The sequence below is a fragment of the Varanus komodoensis genome, unplaced genomic scaffold (assembly GCF_004798865.1).
Source record: "Varanus komodoensis strain SLA01 unplaced genomic scaffold, ASM479886v1 scaffold6_1, whole genome shotgun sequence".
NCBI lineage: Eukaryota > Metazoa > Chordata > Lepidosauria > Squamata > Varanidae > Varanus > Varanus komodoensis.
The window spans coordinates 5,896,864-5,921,710 of record NW_025336345.1 but is presented as its reverse complement, the minus strand read 5'-3'; the positions used below and the strand labels follow the sequence as shown (position 1 = coordinate 5,921,710).

General features: G+C 41.2%; 1 protein-coding gene across 5 annotated transcripts in view; it reads right to left on the bottom strand.

The window, feature by feature from the left end:
• The window catches only part of NSD1 (nuclear receptor binding SET domain protein 1), an 81,128-nt gene extending 57,149 nt beyond the window's left edge, over window positions 1-23,979 (bottom strand). For 2 of the 5 annotated variants that reach the window (XM_044450936.1, XM_044450931.1), the window contains exons 1-3: window positions 23,664-23,979; window positions 23,011-23,048; window positions 22,138-22,734 (exon numbers count right to left, since the gene is read on the bottom strand). In XM_044450936.1, the coding sequence (XP_044306871.1) occupies window positions 22,138-22,734; window positions 23,011-23,028 (615 nt within the window). In that variant the 5' untranslated portion in view covers window positions 23,029-23,048; window positions 23,664-23,979. Of the gene's footprint in view, window positions 1-22,137; window positions 22,735-23,010; window positions 23,049-23,469; window positions 23,638-23,663 lie in introns of those variants that run through there. The other 3 variants (XM_044450933.1, XM_044450932.1, XM_044450934.1) reach the window with 3 other exon arrangements.
• Window positions 23,980-24,847: the final 868 nt, after the last annotated feature.

Genomic DNA, 24,847 nt, shown 5'->3' with positions numbered 1-24,847 from the left:
ATAAGGTAAGGAGCTTCTACACTGGATGTGCTTCCTAAAGGCCATGTTGAGTGCCATTGGGGAGAGAAGAAAAATAGATCCAAAGGATAGATCCAAAAAAGAGTGACAATAGGAGGAGGAAGGTTTGTAAAGAGGGATTTCGGGGGGTGGGGGGTGGAAAGGCTGAGGGATAAAGTGAGGTTTTCATAAGAGAGGGAGCAGAAATGGATCAAAGCGTGTGAAAGAGAGATAGAGAAAGAACAATAAAAGATTAAGAAAACAATGAAAACTCCAGAAGTCACAAGGAAAGACCTGAGGTACCCACAACGGTGGTCAGAAGATAACTGGGCGAAATGGCTAGTGGCCCTCCTAGATATTCCAGGGGAGGGAGGGGCTCCTGCCAGAATGAGTTTAACTGGGTAAATCCTCCTGACTACAGGCCCTGCACAGGTGCAGATACATGTGAGGCAGGACCATGAAGAAGAAATGGCAATATTCAAAAAGTAGTGGGGGAACACTTCAACTTCCAAGGAGAGCCTTTCAATGTAAAACAGGTGAGTTATAATACACCAAAAGTTCTTCTACATCTGCTGTGACTCAAATAGGGACAAAGGATTTGTGGATTTGCTTGTTTGTTTTTAAAACACATTTACCTCTGTTAATCAACTCACCAAAGGAAATAGAACTATTTTATTATCCAACAACTGTTTGTGAATGGTGTTAAAAAGTATAATTGTCTAGATTTTCTGCATTTAAATTCTCCATGACTTCAATGTTTACATTCATTCTTCTAACCACATGTATACACACAGTTAGAACTCAAGAGAACAGTTCATGCTTTTAATGGTTGGGCTGACAGTAGATCACAAGGAGTGTTAGATTTCAAACTGTAGCAAACCTAACCCTAGATTTCAAACCCTAATCCTGACCACTACCTATGCTGGCAGAGGCTTCTGGAAGTTGAAGTCCCAAAACTTCTGTAGATCTTCCTTCTGCCACAAAACTTTATGGCATAATATGTATGCTAGTCTGTAAGGTGCCACCAGGTTCCTCCTTGTTTCTTATCCTTCTGGTAGCACTCAGGTGTCCTGAAAAGCCATCTCCTCACAAACACTAGCAAATCACAGCAATTGTCCAGGAAGGGCTGCTACCAGAAGACAAAACTCATGAGCTTGGAAGTTCATGCTCCCTGTGCATTCCAACCAAGAGTCCACATGTTGAATTATCACTGGGGTGGAAAGAGCTTAAGAAAATTAAAACTAAGTTCCCTTGAAAAAGGGCTATTATAGTTAGAAACTAGTCATAAAATTAGTCCCTCAAGATGCAGTTTTATTAATATAGCTTGTGTAAAAGATGAGGCACTGAAAAGGGCAGGATACAAAAATTTTAAATAAATAAGAGTGTGGGTGCACATGTGCACGTGTATTTCCCCGCCGCCCTCCAAAACTGCTCAAAATTGCTAGAAAATTTTGTTTAAGAATATTTTGATTTTTATGGACAGATGTCAAAAGTGCTCATGAACATGGGGTGGGATAAGTTCCCTTTCTAGACTTTCAGAGAACTGAAGAAGTGTGGAAAAGAAGGAAGGCACTGAGAACTGTCAACAATTATTAAAAACTTAGAGGATCACACTACTAAGGGTAAGATGAACTTGCCACCTCCTTTTGGAGCGAACATCCCTTTGCCACTTTGCTTTTCAACTGACAGCTGTCAAACGTGCCTAAAACAACCTATATGAAGCCTGGCTTGGTCAATGTTCATGGAGGCATAAATAAATGAATAAATAAAGTGCTACTGCACTTTAACAACCACGACTAGTCAAAATTCCACATTTCAGGCAGACATATTATGAGATGTTATCTACTATTTTATTGTTTTATCTATTTTATCTGGTCATTAATTGTTCTATTGGGTTCTATGTATGTTTTTATGCTGTTTTAGCATTTGTAAGCTGCCCAGAGAACCTTCAGGTGATGGGGCAGCATAGAAATGGAATGAAATAAAGTGTGCACTTGAGTGCCTCTGAAAGACTAAAATAATAATATTTTTAAATTACACTCTCAATTGTGCAACCACCTCCAACAAAATGTAATGAACCAGCAACTATTGCTTCAACACTCCACTTGGGCACTGATGAAGCAGCTGTCACTGCTAGTGACAGAGCCATGATCACCAAGAGTAGCAAGGGGTTTCTGCTGGCCATACCTACAGGTCACTTGCCATCTCCTGCAAACCCACGGTGGAAGCAGTCTCCAGGGTTTGGATGATATAAAGATGCACCATGGTTTTAACAACCCCTAGAACATAGTGGGTTTTCAAGATGGCTTCCTGCACGAAAACAAGCCATTCTGCAGGAAGCAGCTAGTTATCCATGATGGGTTGCCATGTTGTGCGAACCATTATGTGTCCAATGTGGTTTACTTTTTATAAAGTGTATACATGCTGCAGATTCAAGTATTTATTAAAGGTACTTATTCACACAAATCTTTTAAAAACTTAACTGCAATGTGGTCAATCATTTTCAGTTTGAGAAACGATAAAACTGGTTTTGCTGAATTAACCATTGATTACTTCAAACTGTATCTAAAGCCAAGGTTTGCTGTGATGTTTGATTTGCCAAAACATAGTTTGCAAGCAGCCAGCAAAGCATAATCCAAATCTACGATTTGAAAATATGATGTGCATTTTTTAAAAAGCCATGTATCTAACTCCAGGGGCAGTTTGAGCACACAAACAAGAATGCTGAGCAGATAGAAAATGAAATCAGAGTAAATCAGATAAGGGGCTTGAAAAACATCGTTAGTGTTCTTTTTTGAACCAAGCCTAACTACAGTAAAGCCTCCACAAAGAATACGTGCAGAATTTCATAAATAAAACCAAGTCCTTTCTTCAGTAGCTTCTTTAAAATGAACTTCCAAATGTGTCAAATTTAAATGAAGGTATGCCGTAAAAGAAATTGCACTGAATTCATTTAACTTCTAAATAGTACAATGGTTCAGTATGTTCCAACAAGCTCCCTTCTATGCTTATATTAAGAACATCCTAACTCCTAACTGCTGAGTTAAAAAACACTCAATGTTGACCATACCCAAAAGTTAGTATACAAGTGGAACACAGCAGAAAAATCCAATTTATAGAAGTGAAAGATGAAGAGGACAGATTAACCCATCTCCTACATGCTCGTTCTGCCCAGGCACAGGAAATACATGTGCAGGAATTCATCTAGAGAAAGAGGTTAACCGGGGAAGAAGGTTCAAAAAGAACCTTCTCCTCCCTCTGCTTCTCCTTTCTAAATTAAACCTTCTCTTCCTAATTTGTCAACCATTTAGCAGAAATCCATATTCCCAAGCATAGATTTGCCACTGAAATCTAATTCAGCCCTAATTTATAATCCATTCTTAAGTGGTGAACTGTTCAAAACGAAATTATGAGAACCAGAATGCATTATGTACTAGTCCTCCACTTCATAACAGAATTAAGAGAACAAGCAGGTAGAATATATATTTGCAGTCAGAAAGAGTGAAATGAAGTTCATTAAGAATGCAAACACAATTGAAATGATATTTTGCTAAACATTTTGTCATAAATCCATGATCGTACTTCTCCAAATATTGTGGGAGGTGGTCCCTAATAAAACATACCTTCTTTTTTTTGTTACATGCCACCAAGTCATATCTGACTTAAGCTTACTCTATGAATAAAGGCCCTCCAAAATGTTGTAAACTCAAGGCTGTGGTTTCCTTTACAGAATCAACCCATCCCTCTCCCGCCTTCAATTTTCCCTCGCAGTGACTTTAATTTTTATTTTTTCAAAAATGAGTTATAGTCCACAATTAGGAGAGCAACTTCACTTAGGGCATGATCCGGTATTGAAGTTATGCCTGTAAAGGGGCTAGAGGATTCAAGAGAAGCCCTACTCTGCTGGTAGAACACAACAGACAAAACCAGACAATAAGGAACTTCAGGGCAAAATATTGTTGTAAACTGCCCAAAATATGTCAGTTACACAGCAGTACAGAAATCAAATGAACAATGATGATGACGATTTCAAACAGATAAGCAAGGAAAATGTGGGTAACCATGCTACAATGCATCCAGGGAGAACGGCTGGCTGGAGCGGATACACAGCAACCCTAAAACAGACAGTGGGTTAAGAGTGGTTTGTTAATCACTGCAGCCACATGCCCTCACTGGGTTCAGATGTCATGACAACCTGTGCCCCATGAGGCTAATTAAGGAAATCAGCCAGAATATACAGGTAGTTAAAAAGCTACTGCGGGTATTAACCCTTGTGTGTTACGTGAATCTGCTCACAGCATTTCATTGCAACATGCACAAGAAAGGAGAGGTGTTAACTCATGACCAGTATAATCTACTCCTTCCTCACCATCATGGAATGAACAGCTGAGACATGAGCATGGACCGTGAACTCAAGCAGCACTGCTCCTTCTCTTGCCCTCCCTCACAAACATCTACTGTGCACCCAAGTTCAAGGACCATGCGCTGCAACCGTTGACTACTGGTCTGTTGGCATTTCCTGTTTCACTCCAGTCTCCAGGAATGCAGGATCTATCCCACTCTGTTCTTTGAAGGCCACAATGGAAGCTCACTTCACTGGCTACCCTACTAACTGCAGGGCAACTGTACAAGGCACAGGAATCCTGCTGGAGTGACCAGTTAACAATCTGATTGCTATTCTTCCATTTCAGATGCTTTTCATTAAAGCTACAACTTTAATGGAATCTTTTTAGGGAAGGGGGAACAGGGTCACTTCCACTGTCCTAGTATCATCTGAAATTAGCTGGCCTTAAGGGGAGACTTTGAGAAGAGCAAGTAGCAAACTTGGTGGGTTTGGAGCCACTGGCCCCTCCACCGTCTGCTCACTCAGGTATTTTGTTACTATAAGATGGCAGGCCTCTCACAATGCATTGTGGGATGGTTGTCAATTGGTAGGGAAGAAAGCAGCCCCATTTACAGTATCTGAAAATAAATTCAAAGCAGTTTACAATACAAGAATCAAGAAACCTCAGCAGACCTTAAAATATAAACTTTCATCCTAATTTATACTACGATTGATAATTTGCAACACTCAAAGTCAGAAAACACAGCCATTCACAAACCAAACAACACAGTCAGGGAAGCAAAGAATTACTTCTTGAAGGAAAAGGCCTAAAGCACAGCACAACTGGCTCCTCCCAGTGTGCCCCAAAAAGTGAGGTGTGTGGACATGTCTGCCATTTTCATGCCATTTTTGTTCTCTCCAACCGGACTGCGTGGCTATAGGATACAGTGGCCAGTCAGCTGTCATGCTAACTATGAATCTGCTCCCTGCACCCCAACCAGTGGTGTAGTGGATTTCACAGTTTTAACTCCCACATCCCCCCAGAAACACCCTGAACATTGATCAAACTGTTAGAATCCAGCAGACGTATCAAAAAGAAATAGGAATGTTCATTGTTTATGGTAGCTGTGCAGAACCAGAGGCCAAGGGGCCAAATCTGACCCTCTAGGGTTCCCACCCCCTTTCTCCCAACCACGCACTACCTGATGGTTTGCCACCTGTTGTGCAGTCTCGATTGCCTCCCCTCAAAGCTTGGTTATATGCACTAAGAGATTTAAGCTACAACATGCTATGATGGGGGGTTGGCCACTCCCCTTATTGCTTTCGTCGCCACGCACTATTAGACTGAGGCCCTGAAGATGAAATGATTTTGGCCCTCTGATGAAAAAGGTACTCTGTACTCTGGGTTATGGAAAAGGTATCCACTTTCTAAAAGTTTTGGAAGATTATCATGAGTTTACCGGAAATATTTACATACTACCTATTATTTAATGCTACTTATTTCATGTTAATTGTGAAAAAATTACCTGCTACTTCTTGTGCAATATATTAAATATATAATCATACCATTTCAATACAAACATGATTAAAGATGGTATTAGGAAAAGAAAAATTAACCTGATTTAATATTATACAATTAGAATAATAGACTAAAGAATGGATAAAGAAAAAAGGTAAATGCAGAGATATTACTAAATTTGAAAAGATTGTTTTATACAAGGGAAAATATCATGCAAACAAGAGGGATAATAAGTGAAATTAATATTTTATTAGACATGGACGATCAATATGAGCTTCTTAAGGTCTCATGGGATATAGATTTAGGAAGGGATATAAGCAAGGAAGTATGGGGAAAATATGGGATAAAAATATTAAAAAGTATGTCAATCAGAATAAAAGAAAACTTTTATAAATTAGTACGGAAATGCTATCTAACACTGGTAAAATTATATGAACAGTAAGTATTCCAGTATATGGAGATTATTTATTATTATTATTTAAAACTTTTATATGCTGTCCCTTATGCATACCCATCTCAGGACAGCTTACAATCATTAAAATCAGAATACAACAATCCATACTAATATAATAAATAACATATAACCAGTAACAATAAATTAAATAAAAAGTGACTGTTAAAACATTAAAATACTAATTTTTAAAATAACGATTGAATAAAAAGGTTTTGACCTGGCACCGAAAAGAGTATAAGAGTATAAGCAATGTGGTAAAAAAGTGGATACTTATTTCCATATGTGGTAGAAATGTGAAAATATTAGGAAATTTTGGAAAGTGGTTTTCAAGGAAATTAGCAAAATATTAAATTTAGATATTAAAGCAGACCCTGGAATTGCATTGCTTTCATTATTTCATGAGAAGAAATGGAATATTAAAGAATTAATAACAAATTTACTAACAGCCATAAGATTAATAATAGCAAAGAATGGGAAAGAAAAAAGGATTTCTAATTAAGTGAATGGTATAGAGAAATTTGGAGCATAGTTATTAATGATAAATTAGCATGTAATATTAAGGTAAAAAAGGATTTACAAACAAGAATAATTTTAATGACATTTAGGGGTTGTTCTATGAACATGTATTAATAAAAGGGATGGGTATTAAACCTTCATATGATTCAAGCAGTTTTGAATGGGAAGGAATTGTCCTAAGGGAGAAGCATAGAAGTAGCAGTAAAGGAGAAGAGGGGTATGTATGGATCTGAATAAATAATTATCATGTAGCCGAAGGTCCTGGTGTGGGGGTGCTCCTTTTATGCTTGGTATCAAGCAAACTAATTAATTTTTTGACTGACTTATAAAATTTATTTGTAAGTTTTTCATTCTTAAATTTCTTGTTGTTATGAATATACTTCTGTAATGTATTGTATTATTAAGTTAGTTAATTAACATATTTTTAAAAATTATTAAAAGTTTATCAATAGTTCTTGCATACTGCACAAGTTATAACATTTTTGCATCTATCTGCATGGACAAGTTATTATCTGGAGATGCCCTTCCATATGATATTTTGAGGTCATTGAACTACAGAGAACTTAACTGAACTACAATGCAGTTAATACATCCATACACCCACCAGCGCCCTTACCTATCCAATTCATACACACCTTTGCTTTTTTTCTTGTGGTCATCCAGTCAGAGAACTCTAGCTATGGGGCAGTACAGAAATGTAATAAGCAAAAACAAATGAAGGAAAAAAATCATATGAACTCTAGAGTCTAGACACTGACAGAGGGGCCACCATAAAGATTCTGAGATCAGAAGTCAATGCTCCATTTTGGAGCTGGGAATTGGCACTGTAACCCCTTCTCCTTTGCAGCCCACACAGAAAAGAACCTCACTGGCTGCTTTCCAAGGTAAGCAAGCTCAGGCTAGGAATTACAGAGTCAAGGAAAGTGGAGCAGCTAGAATATAAGCTATCCTGAAGCCCTCCAGCCTCTTTCTCTCCCTCTCCAAAACGCTCCAGCTAGATAGGCAAAAACGTCCTCCTAGCGAAAGATCCAGGATAGGGCAAGGAACTGAAGGTTGTCTCCACCATTGTACCCACTCTGTATATGATGACCATAAACCTTCAAGTGCAGGTACTTATGGGCATCAGGATTGCACCCTAAAATGTGGAAGAACCCAAATCCATCAGATACATGTAGATACCATTTTAGTGTTCTACTTCCAAAGTTCTCATTGCACAGTGAAGAAAGGAATGATATCAAAACACACAACCTCCCAATCGCAGAAGAGACATGTTAAGCCAACCCAAAAGTTTCCTTTTGAAATAGCCACACTATTAATAGCCATAATGATTGTGCATGGCCAATAGCTGTTGTAAGCCGCCCCGAGGCTTCGGCGAATGGGCGGCATAAAAATGTTTTAATAAATAAATAAATAAATAAATAAATAAATAAATAAATAGCTACTTTTTCATAATGCCACTGTAAACTAGTGCTCAGGTCCACTGGTCTCACTGCAGAATAAATAAATTAATACAATGGGCATTGTATACAATAGGGTGGACATACTTTTCAGTCCCGTGGACTATCTGCAGTATTAGATGTCAAGCGGAGAGTCAGGGCTGCCCATGCACACAACTCCTCCCTCTGCCCACATCTCAGGGATGCAGGTTTAAACCTTTTCTGACCTCCCCCCGCCTCCAAGGATCAGGTATGCAGAGTACAGAAGTGTTTAAAGCCCCTCCACCTATCCCTGCAATCTTGATGCAGACTGCTGCTTCTTTGCTGCTAATAAGAGGGAAAGCAACCTCAAGAGGGTGGGTGGCTTTAGCTTTCCCTCCAAACCACCACCTGAGCCAAACAGCTATTTCCCCACTGGTATTAGCAGTAAGGAAAAGGTAATCTGTTCCCTGCACCCCACCTCATCCCCAGCTGATTCCTGAACAACGGAATAGGCAGGAAATGAAAGCAAGTAACTTTGGGCCCCTGCTCGCCAAACATAAAGGAGCTTGGGCCAAATGCGCTCTATAGGGAATATCTATCACTCTCATTTACCGCCTTATTAATACCTGTAATTGACCTTGCGTGTTGAGAAAGCAATAGAAAGCTAACAGAAACTTTATGGTCACTTTCCAATCTGACTCTGGTTTCAAGGGATCCGAACCCCCTCTCTCTTTGTGCAAGCTCTCTTTGCCATTTTACTTTATTTTGGATAAGAACATTTCTACTGTACTTTTAAAGAACAGAATTAGAGCCACAAGCCAGAGATGTTTCAGGTTCCCCCTGATGCTGGAGGTTGTATTCCAACACATGGGGGGGGGGGGGGCGAGGGTTGGAATTACTGTCCCAGTGCTTAGATGGGAACCACCACATGTCTCTCACAGACAGAGGGGTTCCTCTTGTCCAGGCAGGCTTCTAATCCAGCAGGGAATTCTGCTGGGCAAGAGGTGAAGCCAGTGCTCTTAGTTGATTCCTTCCTCTACCTGCCCTCTAAAAACCTGCTCCCAGCTCTTTCAGCAATCTCCATCTCCTTACCCTGTAAAGGCAGATTTCCCCTATCTCCCCATTTGGTCCTGCAGGTCTTCTCTGCCAATCTTTTAGGCAAAGGGGCTTGCATTCCACCACAGAAGCCTTTTGTTATTAAAGAACAAAGCAGCAGCAACAAAGTTAACTGTAGGTTAATTCACAAGGAAGAATTTCCTAGGCATGAATTAAACCTCTTCTGATATTAGGCTGGATATGAAAAATGTCCCTTCCAAAGACATAGGTGGGACCATGTATTACTTTTAAGAGTGTTTTTAAAGTGTTGTCATTAAATAGAAAATTACCAAAGCTTAAAAATTAAATCTGAATGGATCCCAAGGAGAAAGCTACAATGCCAATGTTTTATAACGGAACCATACGTTAAATTGTTTAGCTTATTTATGCTATGAAAAATTATGTGTTATTTCAAGAATTCTAATGCTGTGCAAGGATATATACAGCATTAGACCACATACTGACAAGGGACATTTTGGCTTTGAAAACACCAATGGCACTGATCATCTCGATGTTTTGCTAGTTATGAAGTTTATAGTAAAAGTATATTCTTGACACCCCCTCCAAAAAAACCCCTAGCAAATAAAATGCAGGAGGAGAAAATGGCCCAAGTCAGATTTTGAGTTGCTTATAGTGCTGACCAAAGCATATTTTTCATTCCTCGGCCTTTTAACAACCCCAGGAGAAATGAAGACACTGGAGAAAATAACCATGACGGGGAGGCCTCAGCCTTGAGTTTACAAGAGACAAGCAGGGCTATCAAGGACAGGGTGTTTTGGGCAGCATGCTTTAACAGGGTTGCCATAAGTCAGAGACAATGTAATGACACATACCAACAACACGCAAAATTAACTGGGAGAGTATTGGGACAATGGGACAACAGCAGTTCCTTCAATCATTATAACATTTTTTTGAAGCAAAGGGAAAAGCCGGAATCTTCCACTGAGCAGGCAGTTAGACCCGATGGCTTTATTGGCCACTTTCGGTACTATTAATATATGATTCTAAAATTTTGATCATTTGCTAATAAATCCATCAGACAAAGTGTAATCTGCATTTCCTGGATGGCTGTTATTGCAAAAGTGTGAACCTGTTATTAATTAACTGTTAAATCTTAACTGCATTCACTTAATTAGAGGACCTCACCTTTTATTAGAGTTAGTAAAGAAATGCAATTTGCTGAATTGGAAACACAGCTATGTTACACCTGTACAAAATTTAAAATTCCTCTTTCAGTGAAAGCATATTCAATTCTAGTCTGATATTCTCAGGAGGAATACATCCTAGAAATGCAACCAAACAGTTTCTCCTAAACAAGGCAAAACATCAGATTAAACTATTCTTATCAGCCACAGAATTTAAGAAATTCTATAACAGATTATAGAAAAGTCAATTTACAAACACCTAGAAAATAAACCAGTGATTACTAGGAAGCCAACATGGATTTCTAAAAAACAAATCCTGCCAGAATAATCTGACCTCATTTTTTAATCTGTTTGCGTCTCTGGTGGATTGTGGGAATGTTGGGGATATAATTTAGCTCGACTTAGCAAAACTTTTGACAAAGTGTCCCATGATATCCTGATTAGCCAAACAGCTAAATGAACTAGACAGAACAATTACCAGAAGCATCCATAGTTGGCTACAAAATCAGACCCCAAAGAGCGGTATCTTCTCATACAGGGAAGAAGTATCAAATGGGATAATACAGGGCTCAGTGCTGAGGCCAGTGCGCTTCAATGTTTGTATTGATGATTTAGATGAGGTAAAGGAAATGCTTATGAAATCTGCAGATAATTCAAAAGAGTGTGCAACAGCTAACACCCTGGAAAATAGGAACAAAATGACCTTGACAGGTTGAAATACTGGGCTAAAAACAACAGAAAAAAATTAATAGGGACAAATTCTAAGTCCTGCACCCAGGAAACAAGAGTCAAATGCATAGTTACAAGATGAAGAATACCTGGTTGAACTTACAACAAGCAGGAAGAATCTTGGAATTGTTGTAAATCACAAGCAGAATATGAGTCAACAGTGTGATGTGGCTGCAAAAAAGGCAAATGCTATTTTGGGCTGTATCAAGCCAAGTATTAATTCCAAATCATGTGAAGTACTAATTCCCCTTTGATAATCTTGAGTACTGTGTTCAGTTGTGGGCACCACAATTTAAAAAGATGCAGAAAAACCGGACAAAGTTCAGAGGAAGGCAACAAAGATGATCAAGGGTCTGGAAACAAAGCCTTGTAAGGAGAGATTAAGAGAAGAGGGCACTTTTAGCCATAAAAAAACAAGACTGAAGTACTTGAAAAGATGTCACACAGAGGAGAGCCATGATTTCTTCTCCGTCTTCCCAGAATGTAGGACACAGAATGGTGGGCTCAAGTTACAGGAAGCCAGATTCCAGCTGAATCTCAGGAAAAATTTCCTGACTGTTAGAGTAATATGCCAATTACCTGAGAAGGTCATGGGCTCCCCACATTAAAAGGATTCAAGAGGCGGTTGGACAGCCATCTATCAGGGATGTTTTAACTTGAGTAAGTTCTTCATTGAGCAGGAAGCTGGACCCAATGGCTTTCCTACTCTTCTATTCTGTGACTCTATTTTTCAATACAGTGAGGCCCTCATATTGATTTTCCAATCACAATTTACAATCCTCCCAAACAAAAGCAAGAGACCAGTGAATTGCTGTCACCTTCTTTGCCATAACATTTCACTGATGTCAAAGAAAAAAGAAACAATCTCCAAAATGCAGAACTTTGTCTAACTCATAACTAAGTGTTCAAAGTACATGGCAGAAATCAGAAAATGGAAAATCTGTTTTCATCATTGTATTCACTGTGAGGTATGTTTCTTGCATGTTGTTCATAACATATTTTCATCATTTACTCAGTTAGTACAGAATGTAACTGTAACGCTTTTCAATTTTATTTCTCAGGTTTAAAACCCTTCTTTCCCAAATGTACTGAAGTCCTCAATTACCACACCTACTGATGCTTAAAGTTGGCTACAGGCCTGATCAAAGTATGAATTAAGCAGGTTAACTCAACAAGCTGTGGCACAATCAAATCTTGCCTCGCTGCTGCTAACACAGAATTCAATGCTACCAAAAACTGAATAGTGTGTTCGCAAGCTGAGTGCATCTAACTGCACCCTGCTTGCTAAAGCACCATCTAAAGATCTAAATACCTACTTACTACACTGATGGCATATAAGATCTTATTGGCTGAACAGGAGGCCTGGAAAATATAAGTGATAGACTAGTACCAATAACAGAGGCTTGGGTTCCAGGCTGAAGGAAGGGGGCAAACTATCCTCCAGCAACTGAACATGTTGTGAGCGGAGCCGGCTGGTGCCGGAAGTCAGACTAGATGGCCCGGGAGACCCCTTCTGACTCGCTCTGTTTCTATCTTTCTAACATGGGATCAGTGCATCAGAATCCATGCATTTCCACTTCAATTAGCAGAGTACAGACTGAGGCATTAGAATCTAATGGTTAGCTACTTAAGGAGAAAAACCCAACTGTTTTTTGTCCAGCAGAAACACTACATTAATCATCAGGGAAGAAATATCAAAAGAGAAATATACAAAAATGTTCGGAAACAGTAATCTTTAAAAGCAGGTGAGAAAGTACAGTAGATGTTTTCCCAGTGTTCCAGAAAATGCTTAAGAATCACCTTTCAAACACAGTCACTGCTCATCCCTCAAGCAACCCAGAGTTCGCAACAGGAAAACTAAGCATGGGTTCTCTTCCATGATTTTGCATGGTTAACAATCCATGGTTAAATCATTGCAAAGTTTGCTGTAACAACAGGCCATCATTCAACAACCCAAACTTGTGGTTGACACATGCAACCCAGGCTTCAATTCTTCACAGACATCAGGAAAGTAGTCTACTAACATCAGCTTTTGAATTATATCACAGCTGGGTTTGTATAACCTCTAAGGTTCTAATCCTTTCTTGTCTAGGAATACCACCAGGCACCATATGTCAATTATATATCAACATGCACGTGGAGAATATGTTTTATTAAATCTATTTTAGTGATGATCGTAATCATACACTGACTGAAAGCACATATGTTTATTTGATACCAAAACAACACTACAGCTTACGTTAATATGCTAAAATCAAAAGCTGTATTATTTTAATTAAAATATACAAAGATGAATAAATGATGAGAATTTTTTTAAAAAATTCTATGTTTCCATTGAGTATCATGTATATTAACACTCCCTTGTCATCAGGCATTAAATACAAATTGCCTCATTCCTATTGAAAGAGTTTTCAGACCACTTCTTCTTGCAAATGATTTTGCAATATTTGTGTCTCGTTTTCATTTACTGTATATAAACCGTTGTGGGAGCTTTTCTGGCTGAATAGTTAAGTTAAAATAGTTCTAATTTACCATTCATTTTTAGATGAATGCTAGATTGTGCCTTTAAGCTGTCATTTTAACTTTAGGAAACCAAGATAATTTCCAGTGGGACAATCAAGATTGTACAGTCCAAGAGAAGGCCATACCTAAGGAATAAAAACTACTGCAAAGACCACAACCATATCACACGGTTTCTTTATGGCCCCTTGCTTTGGCCTACCTTCATCAAAGATCATGGAACCCAACTTGTAAGGTTAGTACTACAAAATAATACAGATTATCAATGCTATCAGTAACAATACCAAGTAAAAAGAAGATAATATTCTTATCAATTCCCAGCAGTTACAGGTTGATAGAAATAAAGATGTATATGAATCTCTATCTTGCCTTTTATAAATCTATAAACTTCAACCCTAACTTCTATTTTATATTAAAAATATATATACACATTTTGAAAGATACTTCCTGCACCCTCAAATCCCTTGTCTCAATTTAAAGAAATCACAACCAGGTTAGATGGAGGGCAGCTCTTTGGTGCTTGATCCTGGGTTTCTCCAACAAGTTCTTTCTCACCTATGAAAAGGAACAGCATAAAGCTATCTATAGTACTCCAAAGAAAACTAGAAAAAGAAACAAGGCTGAGCAGCAGATTCCCCCCCCCCTTCCATCCCCCATCATCTTCTAAGGAGGGAGAAGCCATTGTGGGGCGATGATAGTTGGAGATCTGCTCTCCTACTCTCTCTTTCAGCAAAGATCACAAGAGTTGTCACAATGTCTCTCCTCCTGCACTCATCTTTGAGGTAGAAAGAGAGAGGGCTCCCTGCTCCCTAGAAGAAGAAGGGCTAATAAGGACAGTGTTGAGGGAATCATAGGAATGGTTTTTGAAAGGAGGAAAGAGGAAGGAAGATGGAAGTAGGAAGGGACTGAGAGACCAAGGGGAAGAGACAGAATGCGTTCAGGGCACCAAGTGACAATATTAGAACAAGATAAACAAAAGCAGTTATCAACAGATGGCAACAGACCTCACTTTTCATTGGACATAAAGCAGTGGGTGCTAGTCAACACTAGCCATCCTCCAGTGTAATTCTCTCAACTCCCTACAACTTCCTCCTGACCCCCAAGCCTGTTCCAGAAAACTGAGAGATCCTTCAGAGTAGTTTAGAGCTACTTGGGGGCTACAGAAGGAAAGAGAGGAAGTCCTGTTGTGGCGAAGGAAGTTTGTTCACACAGGGATGGATTTAGCTCAGACCTTTTTTTCATTCAGTTCCTCAGAAAGAAGCACAGCAGGTCTTACCAAATTTAATCTATTTTACACGGAAGATATTTAAGAAGCAGTGGCAAGTAATTGTTCTGCCTCTAAAGCATTCTCTGCATTCTGATCTCCTAACCAGGAGGGAAGAATTGCATTTCATATCAAAACCATTTAATGTACTGTTGCAATTAGTTTACCAATTCAGGAAAAGTTCTAGGCAAGTTGCGAACTCAAACCACAAGTAACAAACTATCAGTAATATTAACACAAGTCTAGACAACCATGAAAGAATTTGGCATTCTGACTCCAACCTAAGAAACATGCCAACAAGTTTTGGAGGTGTACAAATTCAGTGGCGGAAGAAGGGAAGAGGAACTCCCATAGCACAAGCAGAGGAGTACTCAAATGACACCGGATACAGCTGATATATATTAGAACTAAAAACAAAGCATTTTCTTTAAAAGAGTAAAATGATATGAAAACTTATCAAAGTGATGCACGGCTAATTCAGTGGAAATGTTTTACCAAATCCATATTTGAACTATGTGTATCCTGCTTTTTTCTATTCTTGATTATGTAGACTGCCCAAAGTATCATCTTGACTAACAGGCAGTATAGATATTAAATAAATAAATAAATAAATAAATAAATAAATTTTGAAGCAAAGTAACATCAAAATAAAAACTAAAAAGGGTGTCAGTTACAGGACTATGTCAAAAAACACATGGCTTCTTCTTTTATATTATGCTCTCAGCATTTTTCAGATGAATTGTCTGATGTGTTTAATTGAGTAAAAACAGCCATATACATTTAGCAGATAAATATTCAAACATATAGATTTTCCCCAATCGCATTATGAAATCTGTCACACATCTCTTAATGGCATGTTTATAAGCCATTGCAGTGCTAAGTGAAAGCATACAGTAACATACTGGTAACATTCCTATCGATACACCTATTAGACAACTTGTTCATTTATTTATTAGAATATTCCTATACCATACAAATAGGAATATTTCAATCCACACAAGCACAGTACAATGCAAATTTCTAAGCACCAAAATGCATCAAATTTAAACCTAAAACCAGAAAAGTACAATGCAAAGCAGCTAAGGAAAGGCAAAACCCAAATCTAGCACCAATATAATCTGATCCCTCTCTAGTCTTCTCTTCTTTTCCTCCCAACCTAACTTCTTCCTATGGACAGGTTCCTACAGAAGCAGGCAGTCTTCCCTGTGGTGTAATGCACTGAGAAATAGCCATCACTTTCAAATATCCTGATCTCAAGGGCTTTACAAGTTAAGAATCAACCTTGAAAAATACTGGTGCCTGATTCAAGTGTCATAAAACTGGAGCAATATGGTCCATATAATGCATACCAGGCAATGCATAACAGCTGCATTTTGCCCAGCAGTAGTTTCTGAATTCTCTTCAAAAGCATCCCGATGTAGAATGACTACAGCATGAATTATGCCACTACTGAATACCGTTTGGCACTACTAAGAAAAAGTCAAATGCAACAGGATATTCACATGAAAGTGTGAAAGCAAGCACAGGAAAGACACGATACTTCATCACCAGTTGCTTATTCTGTACAATAACCATTTATGAAACTTCTGGGATGAAATAAGGTTTGCTTTTAAGCATCACCATCCCTAGAGGTATTCATTTCAATTAAATATAATAACCTTATTTGTCAAGAAGCAGCATTATCTCTTCCAACACAAAAAGAACACATACATACACAGAGTAATTGTCATAGCTATGCCTCACCAACAAGGAGTATTCCAAAAAGGAAAGTAGTCTGCTTCTAGTCAAAATTGCATGTATCAAGTATATCCAGGGCTCTGTTCGCACATTATAGTACAGTTCACACTTACACTCAGGGTAGATAAAAATCAATCATTTCAAAAAAAGAGCAATGGATTTTTAAAGATTCAGAGCATGATCTAACGGAGATGAGTGGGAAGCCCCAAACTTGGAGGTTTACACTCATCTAATGCACAGTAAGAGGGATGGCAGAGGTGATCTTTGCCTCCCTGCTCCTCCAGCTCTGCAGTTTTGCTTGATCACTGAAAATGGCTGCCTAGAGGCATTGTTTCAGAGCAGGACCGGAGATGCTGAAGGATACCTTGCATCCTGGTCATCCCAGTATCTTTTGATGTTAGTCGCGAAGTCGTGTCCGACCCATCGCGACCCCATGGACAACATTCCTCCATGCCTTCCTGTCCTCCACCAGCATCTTACCCTCTCATAAAGCACCTCCTCTCCCCTGCCCCCGAGGTTGCTTTTCCAACTGCAGAGAATAACTGGCACAGTTCTTCCTGGGTCAGCTGCAACTGGGTGGAGATGGGGAACCAGAGCTCAGGGCTGGGAACCAGACCTTACAGCTGGGGTCATACTGTGGCTCCCAGACACTGTCTAAAGTGCACAGGATCATTCCCTTCAGGGCACAAGCCTGGTATGACGATTGTAAGCTGCTGAGAACAAGAGACTGACACACATCCTGTGTAGGGTAGGAGTAGCAAAGTAGTCTTCTCCCCATCCTCGCACCCCACATTTCCTTCACATGAGTTTTATGCCTATGTAGTTGAATGTGTTTCAGAAGTAGAGAGCAGGAAGCTGGAGAAGCACCAGGATAGCACATATTCTGGCCTCTGCAGTCCTCTTCCTTCCTCACCCACTTTAATTCCCCCTTTCTAGCTCTTTGAAGTTACACAGTTCTTTCCAGAGTAGCTGCAAAGGGGAGAGCAAAGATGGACTGCAAATTCCCCCACCCAAAATCAGAGCACTGCCTCTGGCCATGGCCCTGGGAATCCAAAGAATCCTACGGCCCTTTCCAACAACTGTAGGATTGTTCCCTAAATTGATTTTTAAAATGTTGACTGAATGTTTTGTATTTATAAAACAAAACACTTCTTTCTTGGTTTACAAATAACACAGTCACAATTAAATTAAATTACATTAAATCTATCATAAGCATACTCAGGCTATGTTTACAGTCTCATAAAAATGATGTTACCTGCCAATCCAACACAGATATTTTGTTTTACTTTTTCATCTCATAAAAATGGCTCTGGGTAGTCTAACAGCTCTTGCTTCTTTCAAGTCCTGGCTTTTCAGTTTCTCTGACTAAAGACACATGTGCAGAGACACAGGCTAGGTAGGATTGCTAGTCTGTTCCTATATGATGGCGGATTGTGTTATCCAAACAAGGGTGAGCCCCAGTGGACAAGGAGCATTGGACCGGCAAAAGCCTCTTGCCACTCTTGGCAAGCTGCTTCCAAGTGAGCACCGCTGACGTAGCCTCCAGAGTGTCCCAGCATCCTCTGAGAGACAACCAGAGTGGTTCCTTCTGCGCCAGCTGTGATGAGAGCAGGACGAGGGAATGGACAAGGGATGGGAGCAAGACGAGGGAGTCACAGCTAGGGCTCCAAATAATCCCATGCTCCCCTTTCCCAATATTCTTGGGAAGCCTAAATGCAGCCTGTAAGACCAAGACTGATCTATTTCTATTTTGATTTATTTTAAACCAGGGTTCCTTTTTTAAGCAAAACTTTGAAAATAAAAACATGGGGGCATGGAGAAAGCAGAGATGCTGACTCATGCTGTTAGGTGAACAAAAAAATCAATGGGGTAGGGAGGGAGAAAGTTTAAAAAATAAACCTATTTCTTTAGAAGCATTGTGGGTGAGGGGAATCAAATAGTAATCCATTAGCTATTCAAAGGAGTCTTACAGCTGTAATGACATATATTTGCTAACAGTACCACTGAATTTCTTGATCTAGCCTGCAGGAGTCATGATTTCAACCAAGGTAAGTGAAAGTAAAAACTACTATAGATGTATTATTGCAGCAATACCCCAAAAGCTACTGAATTCACATCCCTAACAATTCCCTATAATGAATGTCTTCAACCCCCTCTTAAAAATATACAGTGAAAACGTCAACATGACTTTCCTGTTAACTTATAATGCCTACAAACAACCACAGACAAATTAAAATTATGTTTTCACATTTTCTGATGCCTTCCTTTTGATAAATTCTCTTCCATCCCTACAAGTCTTATCTTCAAAGCTCTAGTTCATTTCCCATTGATAATTATGTTCTTGCACTCTATTTTTCACAGCATTTATATTTTTAAAACCTAGAAACTTTATGAGATGACATGGTCACAAGAACACTGCTCAAGAATTAATTGCTGTGCCTATGAAATCATACACTTCCTATTTATTTATTTAGGAGACTTCTATGCCGCCCCATTCACTGAAGCCTCGGGGCGGCTCACAACCATAAATAAACTTCAATAGAATAATATAAATTAACAGTATAAATTAAGTCACCCTGGCCAAAGAATAAAATGAATAAATAATATTAACAATTAAAATAACATTTGAATAAAAAGGTCTTCGCCTGGCACCAAAAAACAAATAATTTATATTTATATCCCACCTATTTCCTTTCAAGGAACTCAAGGTGGCTTACATATTTCTCCTCTTCTCAAACTTATCCTCACAACAACAACAGCCCTGTGAGGTAGGCTGGGCTGAGAGTCTGTGACTGGCCCAAAGCCATCCAGTGAGCTCCATGGCTGAGTGGGGACTAGAACCTGGAGCTCCCAGATCCCCAGTCCTGCATTCTTAACTAGTACAGTCAGCCCTCCACATTCGTGCAGGACCCCTGTGAAAATGGAAAACCTGCAAATATCTCCACCCTCCCCACCAAACTTTAACTCCTACTACTGTTGACCAAACATGTGCTGTTGCCTCTCTGCCTCCCCCCACCCCCGCAGACCTCAGGTCTGATCCAGCAGGGCTCCCCTTCCTCATTTATTACATTCTTATGCTCCTATTCTCCACCCTCCCTTTCACCCATCAGCACCTCCTCTTTGCACCAAGGAAATGCCAGAGAGATTTCCCTCTCTGGATGGGCAGGGCAAGAAGACATGCTTTGGGGCCCTCAAAACTCCAAAAAAATCCCATTTAATTATTATTGTCAAACTCATGAATAATCAAATATGCGAAAGTTAAACCCACAAAGACTGAGGCTTGACTGTATACTTTGCAATAATTGTTTTTAATTAAGGTAGTTATAAAAAAATTGCAGGTGGTAAGCACTACTTAGGAGGTACTCCCCTTTTCCCTCATGTAGGAAGAACAGCCTCTTCTATGATTCTGCATCTATTATCTAGAAATGTTTCAGAATAGTTTCATCCATGCACAAATTTAATCAACAGATTAACTGACAAAATTGGTGTGATGAATCATATGATTAAGATTTCTTTAACTTGAACACAAAATGTAATGAAAATAATAATAATTATTATTATTATTATCGTTTGTATTCAGGGTGTCTGTTTGCATATATTACATAAACACTCTATAAATATCTCTCACATGCTCATCCTTAAAAGTTACCACTTCATACAGTCAATGAATGATTTGGTCTGCAAAAGTTAACGCTGTTCTAGATTTACTTGTCTACAATCTGCCTCAAGTTTCTCTGTTGTTCTTGCTTAATGAGGTAATACAGTTACTCCACTGGTATTAGTAGTAATCAGTAAAATAAGAGCAGGCATAATGCATTTGAAAGACACATTTTGTATAGCTAGAATTTTATACCTATCCCAGTCTAATACAATAGCAGTAAACACTAGGAACTGAACTGTAACTTCTTTTGCTTTAATAAAAAATAAGTTCATATGTTTTCCCAATTCTAATCACTATAAAATAATAATTTTGTAGTGCAATCCTATGTGTGTTTATTTAGATGTCAATCCTACTATGTTCACTGGTCCTTATCCTTAGGAAACTGAGCATAAGATTGCAGCCACATGCACTGTGTACAAAGTTATTCTTAAAAATAAGTCTTTTGATTTAAGAGAGATTGTCGAAGCCAAGGCTATTGACCTGGTATGCATAATCACAGTAGTTTAGCCACAGCTTGTGCCAACATGTGCCAGGCACCCTTTGTCCAATTACCAACCCAAGGTCAATTTCTTGTATTGTCTGAACTTGGCCAGCATGGCTTGTTTGAGGGGAAAGCAGCCTTCAAATAATCCAAAAACAGTCTTTGTTGGCAATTGTGCAAAACAGGTCAATGGCAGCCTCATCCAAAGACAACACACATCAGTTCTGCTCCCAAGAGTCATTTAACATGCTAGAAAGATTACACTGCACGCACTGATTCAATCTCCCCTGCCCCACAAAAATGTAACATAATGCTCCAAACCTATCAACTCAAATTCAGATGAAACTGTGCCATTTCAGTCATAGAGCAATATATTTTCCACATTATATTTTTCCTACATAAGTACACCTGGCCATATTGTTTAAAAAACTTATTTGCATGTGCATATGGTAACATACAATTCACAGATATTTTATCATATGCGCTTAAAATAAGATGCCACAACTAGCAGCCAGTGCCTGAAGTGTGTACCTGCAGCAGAAGATGAGCAAAACTCACACACAACTGTGTGCACATTTTCTTACCATCATCTTATACTTAAAAAAATAATTATGAAGCAGCCCTAATCAGCCTTGCAAATCCAGCACATAAACCTAGATTTATGTGCTAGTTGTTTTTAAGACTATACTCAGAATTTGCTTAAATTAGAGATGTCAGAGCAAGTTCTCTCTCCCTCATTTCATATATTCTTGTATATTTGCAAGAATCACAGATGTTTTACAATATCCCAGTTTAGCTAATAATCAAAAGTTAAGCACAAGAAACAGCCTTTTGCAAGTGAACCACGTTTTCAAAAAGTTTATAATGTAATCAGAATTAAAATGCTAGCAAGGTGGCAGTCAACCACCACCAGCAGGAAAATTTGACAGTTCCTATGTGGGATTTCTTTTCATGCAACTTCTGTAATAAAGATAGGTTTTTCACTACGCCAGCTTTTAAAACTAGCCAAGCATATTGGCTACTATGTATTTTTCCTTTTAAACCTTCATACAATTTGTCTGAGCTACAGCTGTGCAGTAGTATAAAAATGAAATAAATTATTATTGTAATAAAATTTACCATTCCAATTTGCTTTGCAACCTGAAATAAACACATGGAAACCCAACAACCTGTTAGCTCCACCCACCTCCCACTCATACTTTTCTGTAACGTTAACAGACCAGAAGAATACTATATTAAACTTATTTCTCCATAAATAAATTTGCAGAAAACTTAACTGGTACCCCAGGAGTGCTTACAGATGGTAATCCTGTTGATGATGGTTTTGTAGTGATTGATGTTTCAAGCCTTTCTATCAAGTTTCCTAATGTGATGGGACTTTGATCAGGATCGTCTTTTTCAGAGGCCTTTGTGAAGCTGTGTTTTTCTTTTTTCAGATCTGCATCTCCAGGCAAATAGGACATGGGGTGGAGGTCTACTTTGTCAGTTCTACGTCCTACAGCAGACTCTTTGTAAGTGTTACTTTGTATTTGCTCTGGAGAAATGGGAGTTGATAACAGGGCCGAAATTGTCTCATTGTGCCTAATTTCTATAGAGCCTCCTAAATGGATCTCTTGAACCAGTTCTGTCCCATCTTCAGACTGTGGCTCCTTGCTGTAGCTGGCTGTAGCTCTGCTTTCCATCATCAACTTAATGTCTTTCTCTTGATTTTCTTCTGCTGCTAGGAACGAAGTTTCAGAATCCTCCTCCTCCAGGCAAGGCTCAAGACTTTCAAAATCCAGAAGTTTTGGAGAGTCCAGCTGCATGAATTCTTCTGGGTCAGCTAGCATCGGAGAGCTGCAGAGTTCCGGGCTGGAGTCGCTCCTTTCCAGTTCCTGCAAACAATCAGAGCCATTTTTTGAGCCATTCAAATATTCTCCATCGATCATGGAGGCCAAATCCTGCAGCCTGCGCAGAGGGATGTAGCATGAGGAAGGGTTCTGGCCAAAGGCAGCCTTAGATGCTGCTGAGGGTAACTGCAGGGTGCCCCTATTAGGTGGCTCGGGGCTATGGCTCTGACCCTCCCCCCCATAAGGGCTGCCCCCGTTCTCCTCCGGTGCATCTAGCGCCAAAGGGCTGGCGAAAGGGGGAAGGCAACCCCTCCTGCTCACTTCGCAGGCCTGATCCATCCTGTGCGGCGGGCATCAACCTGTGAAGCAAACACAGCAACAATGGGGTCAGGCAATCCCTCCAGGGCCTTGTTCTCCAAAATGGCAGCCACTTCTACTACTGCTGCTGCTGCTGCTGCTCCTCCTCCTCCTCGGCGGCGGCGGCGGCGGCCCGACAGACGCCTCCTGCTCCTGGTCCGGAGGCTGTTGCGAGCCTGCAACGAGCCGGGCGCAGGTCTCTTACCCCAGCCTACCACCACCAGGCAACGTTGCCTCTTGATCGCTACAACCTAACGTTGGCTTCACAATAGCGCAGCATCCATCCTGCTGTTGCTTGCCGGGAGCGCAGCAGAGCAGGCCTGGCCTGGCTGCGCTCCCCCCCCCCCTCGCGCGCTACCTCCTCCCCCCGCTCCGAAAGCTGCAGCTGCTGAACAGTGAAGGGTTCAGCAAAGGCTTCTGGACCTTTCATCTCGCCCGCTTTTGCCACCGCCCGGCTTCTGCACTAGGCCCGATACCGGCTGGCTAGGGTCCCCACCCCCATTTCTGGAGGCCCTCCGGGGTGGGTTGCAGCGTCCTTGCACGGTTCGGCTGGAATCTGGCCGCAGAGATTAGTTTCAGCCTTTTTTGAGAACGGGAAAGTCGCTCCTGCAATTTACCTGCCCCTCCCTGCCCGACTTTGCCCCCCAGTGCAGGGCCAGAAGGAAGAGGCGCCTGGGCTTCTCCGGGCCCTACCAGCTCCGTCTCCAGCACAGCAGCCAGCCAGCCAGCCTCTTTCGCTTGCTCGCTCCTTTCCTCGGCCGCGCGCCCCTCGCGCGCGTCCCCGCCGCTGTCCCCGTGCGCGCTCGCGCGCGCCCCCTCACTGACTCTTGGGGTTCAGCAGCGGCGAACGCTGCGCTGTCCAATCAGCGCGCGCGCCTGCTCGTCCCTGCGCACGGTCTCCCCTTTGGGCACCACACGGCCCCTGCAGGAGTCGCTGCCCCCTAGCGCTCGCCTGGGCAGCCTCTGCCTGCCCCACCTATGGCTCCTTGCACGGGCCACCTCCTCAGCTTGCTCCCCAAGGCCGGTGTCGGCTTGCAGTTCTGCCCGGCCTGGTCTCGGCCTCCCTCCCTCCCTCCCTTCCCACGGCACATGGCGCCGCTACTCTCTTCTCTGCCCGCACTGGACAAGCCCTGCCTTCCTCGCTGCCAGCGCCCGGCACCATCCTTCTCTGCAGCCCAAACATGTTGCTTCGTACCAAATCACCCGGCAGGGCGCCGCCTGCGCGACCAGGCCTTGCTAGCTCCCCCGCCAAGCGCTGCGGCAGAGAGCAGGAGCGAGCAAAGATGGTGGCTGTTGAGCTCGCCCACCCACCCGCTGGGCAGCCGCCGCCGCCGCCGCCGCCGCCGCTCTCCTTGCCAGCCCGGAGAAGGGGAGGGGGAGCCCCTCAGGCGCCCCGTGACCACCAGCCAACCGGGCTTGGTGCTGCCCCAAGGCTCCTGTGCGCATAGTGCCGCTGGCTCTGAGCTTCTCCTCACCACGTACGTGGTGGTGTCCAAGGAGCCTAGGCGGTCTCGCAAACCTGTCCCACCTCGGGCGGGGGAGTAGGACGCTGGGAGGCTTTCTCTGTCACAGAAGTTGAGGGCAGGAAGCAACCAGGCCCCATATTCCCGCCCAAACAATGGGGGAGACGAAGCAGGTCAGCCTGTCCCCTTATCTCCAGCCAACAATGGTGGGGGGGACTGAACGAAGGAAGGCTCCGTCCGCGTCCTCTCCCCCCGCCCCACCCCACCCCTCCACCGATTAAGGGGAGGGGAGGCGAAGTCTCCTGAAATAAATGGCTTGGCTGCGTGAGATCCGGGCG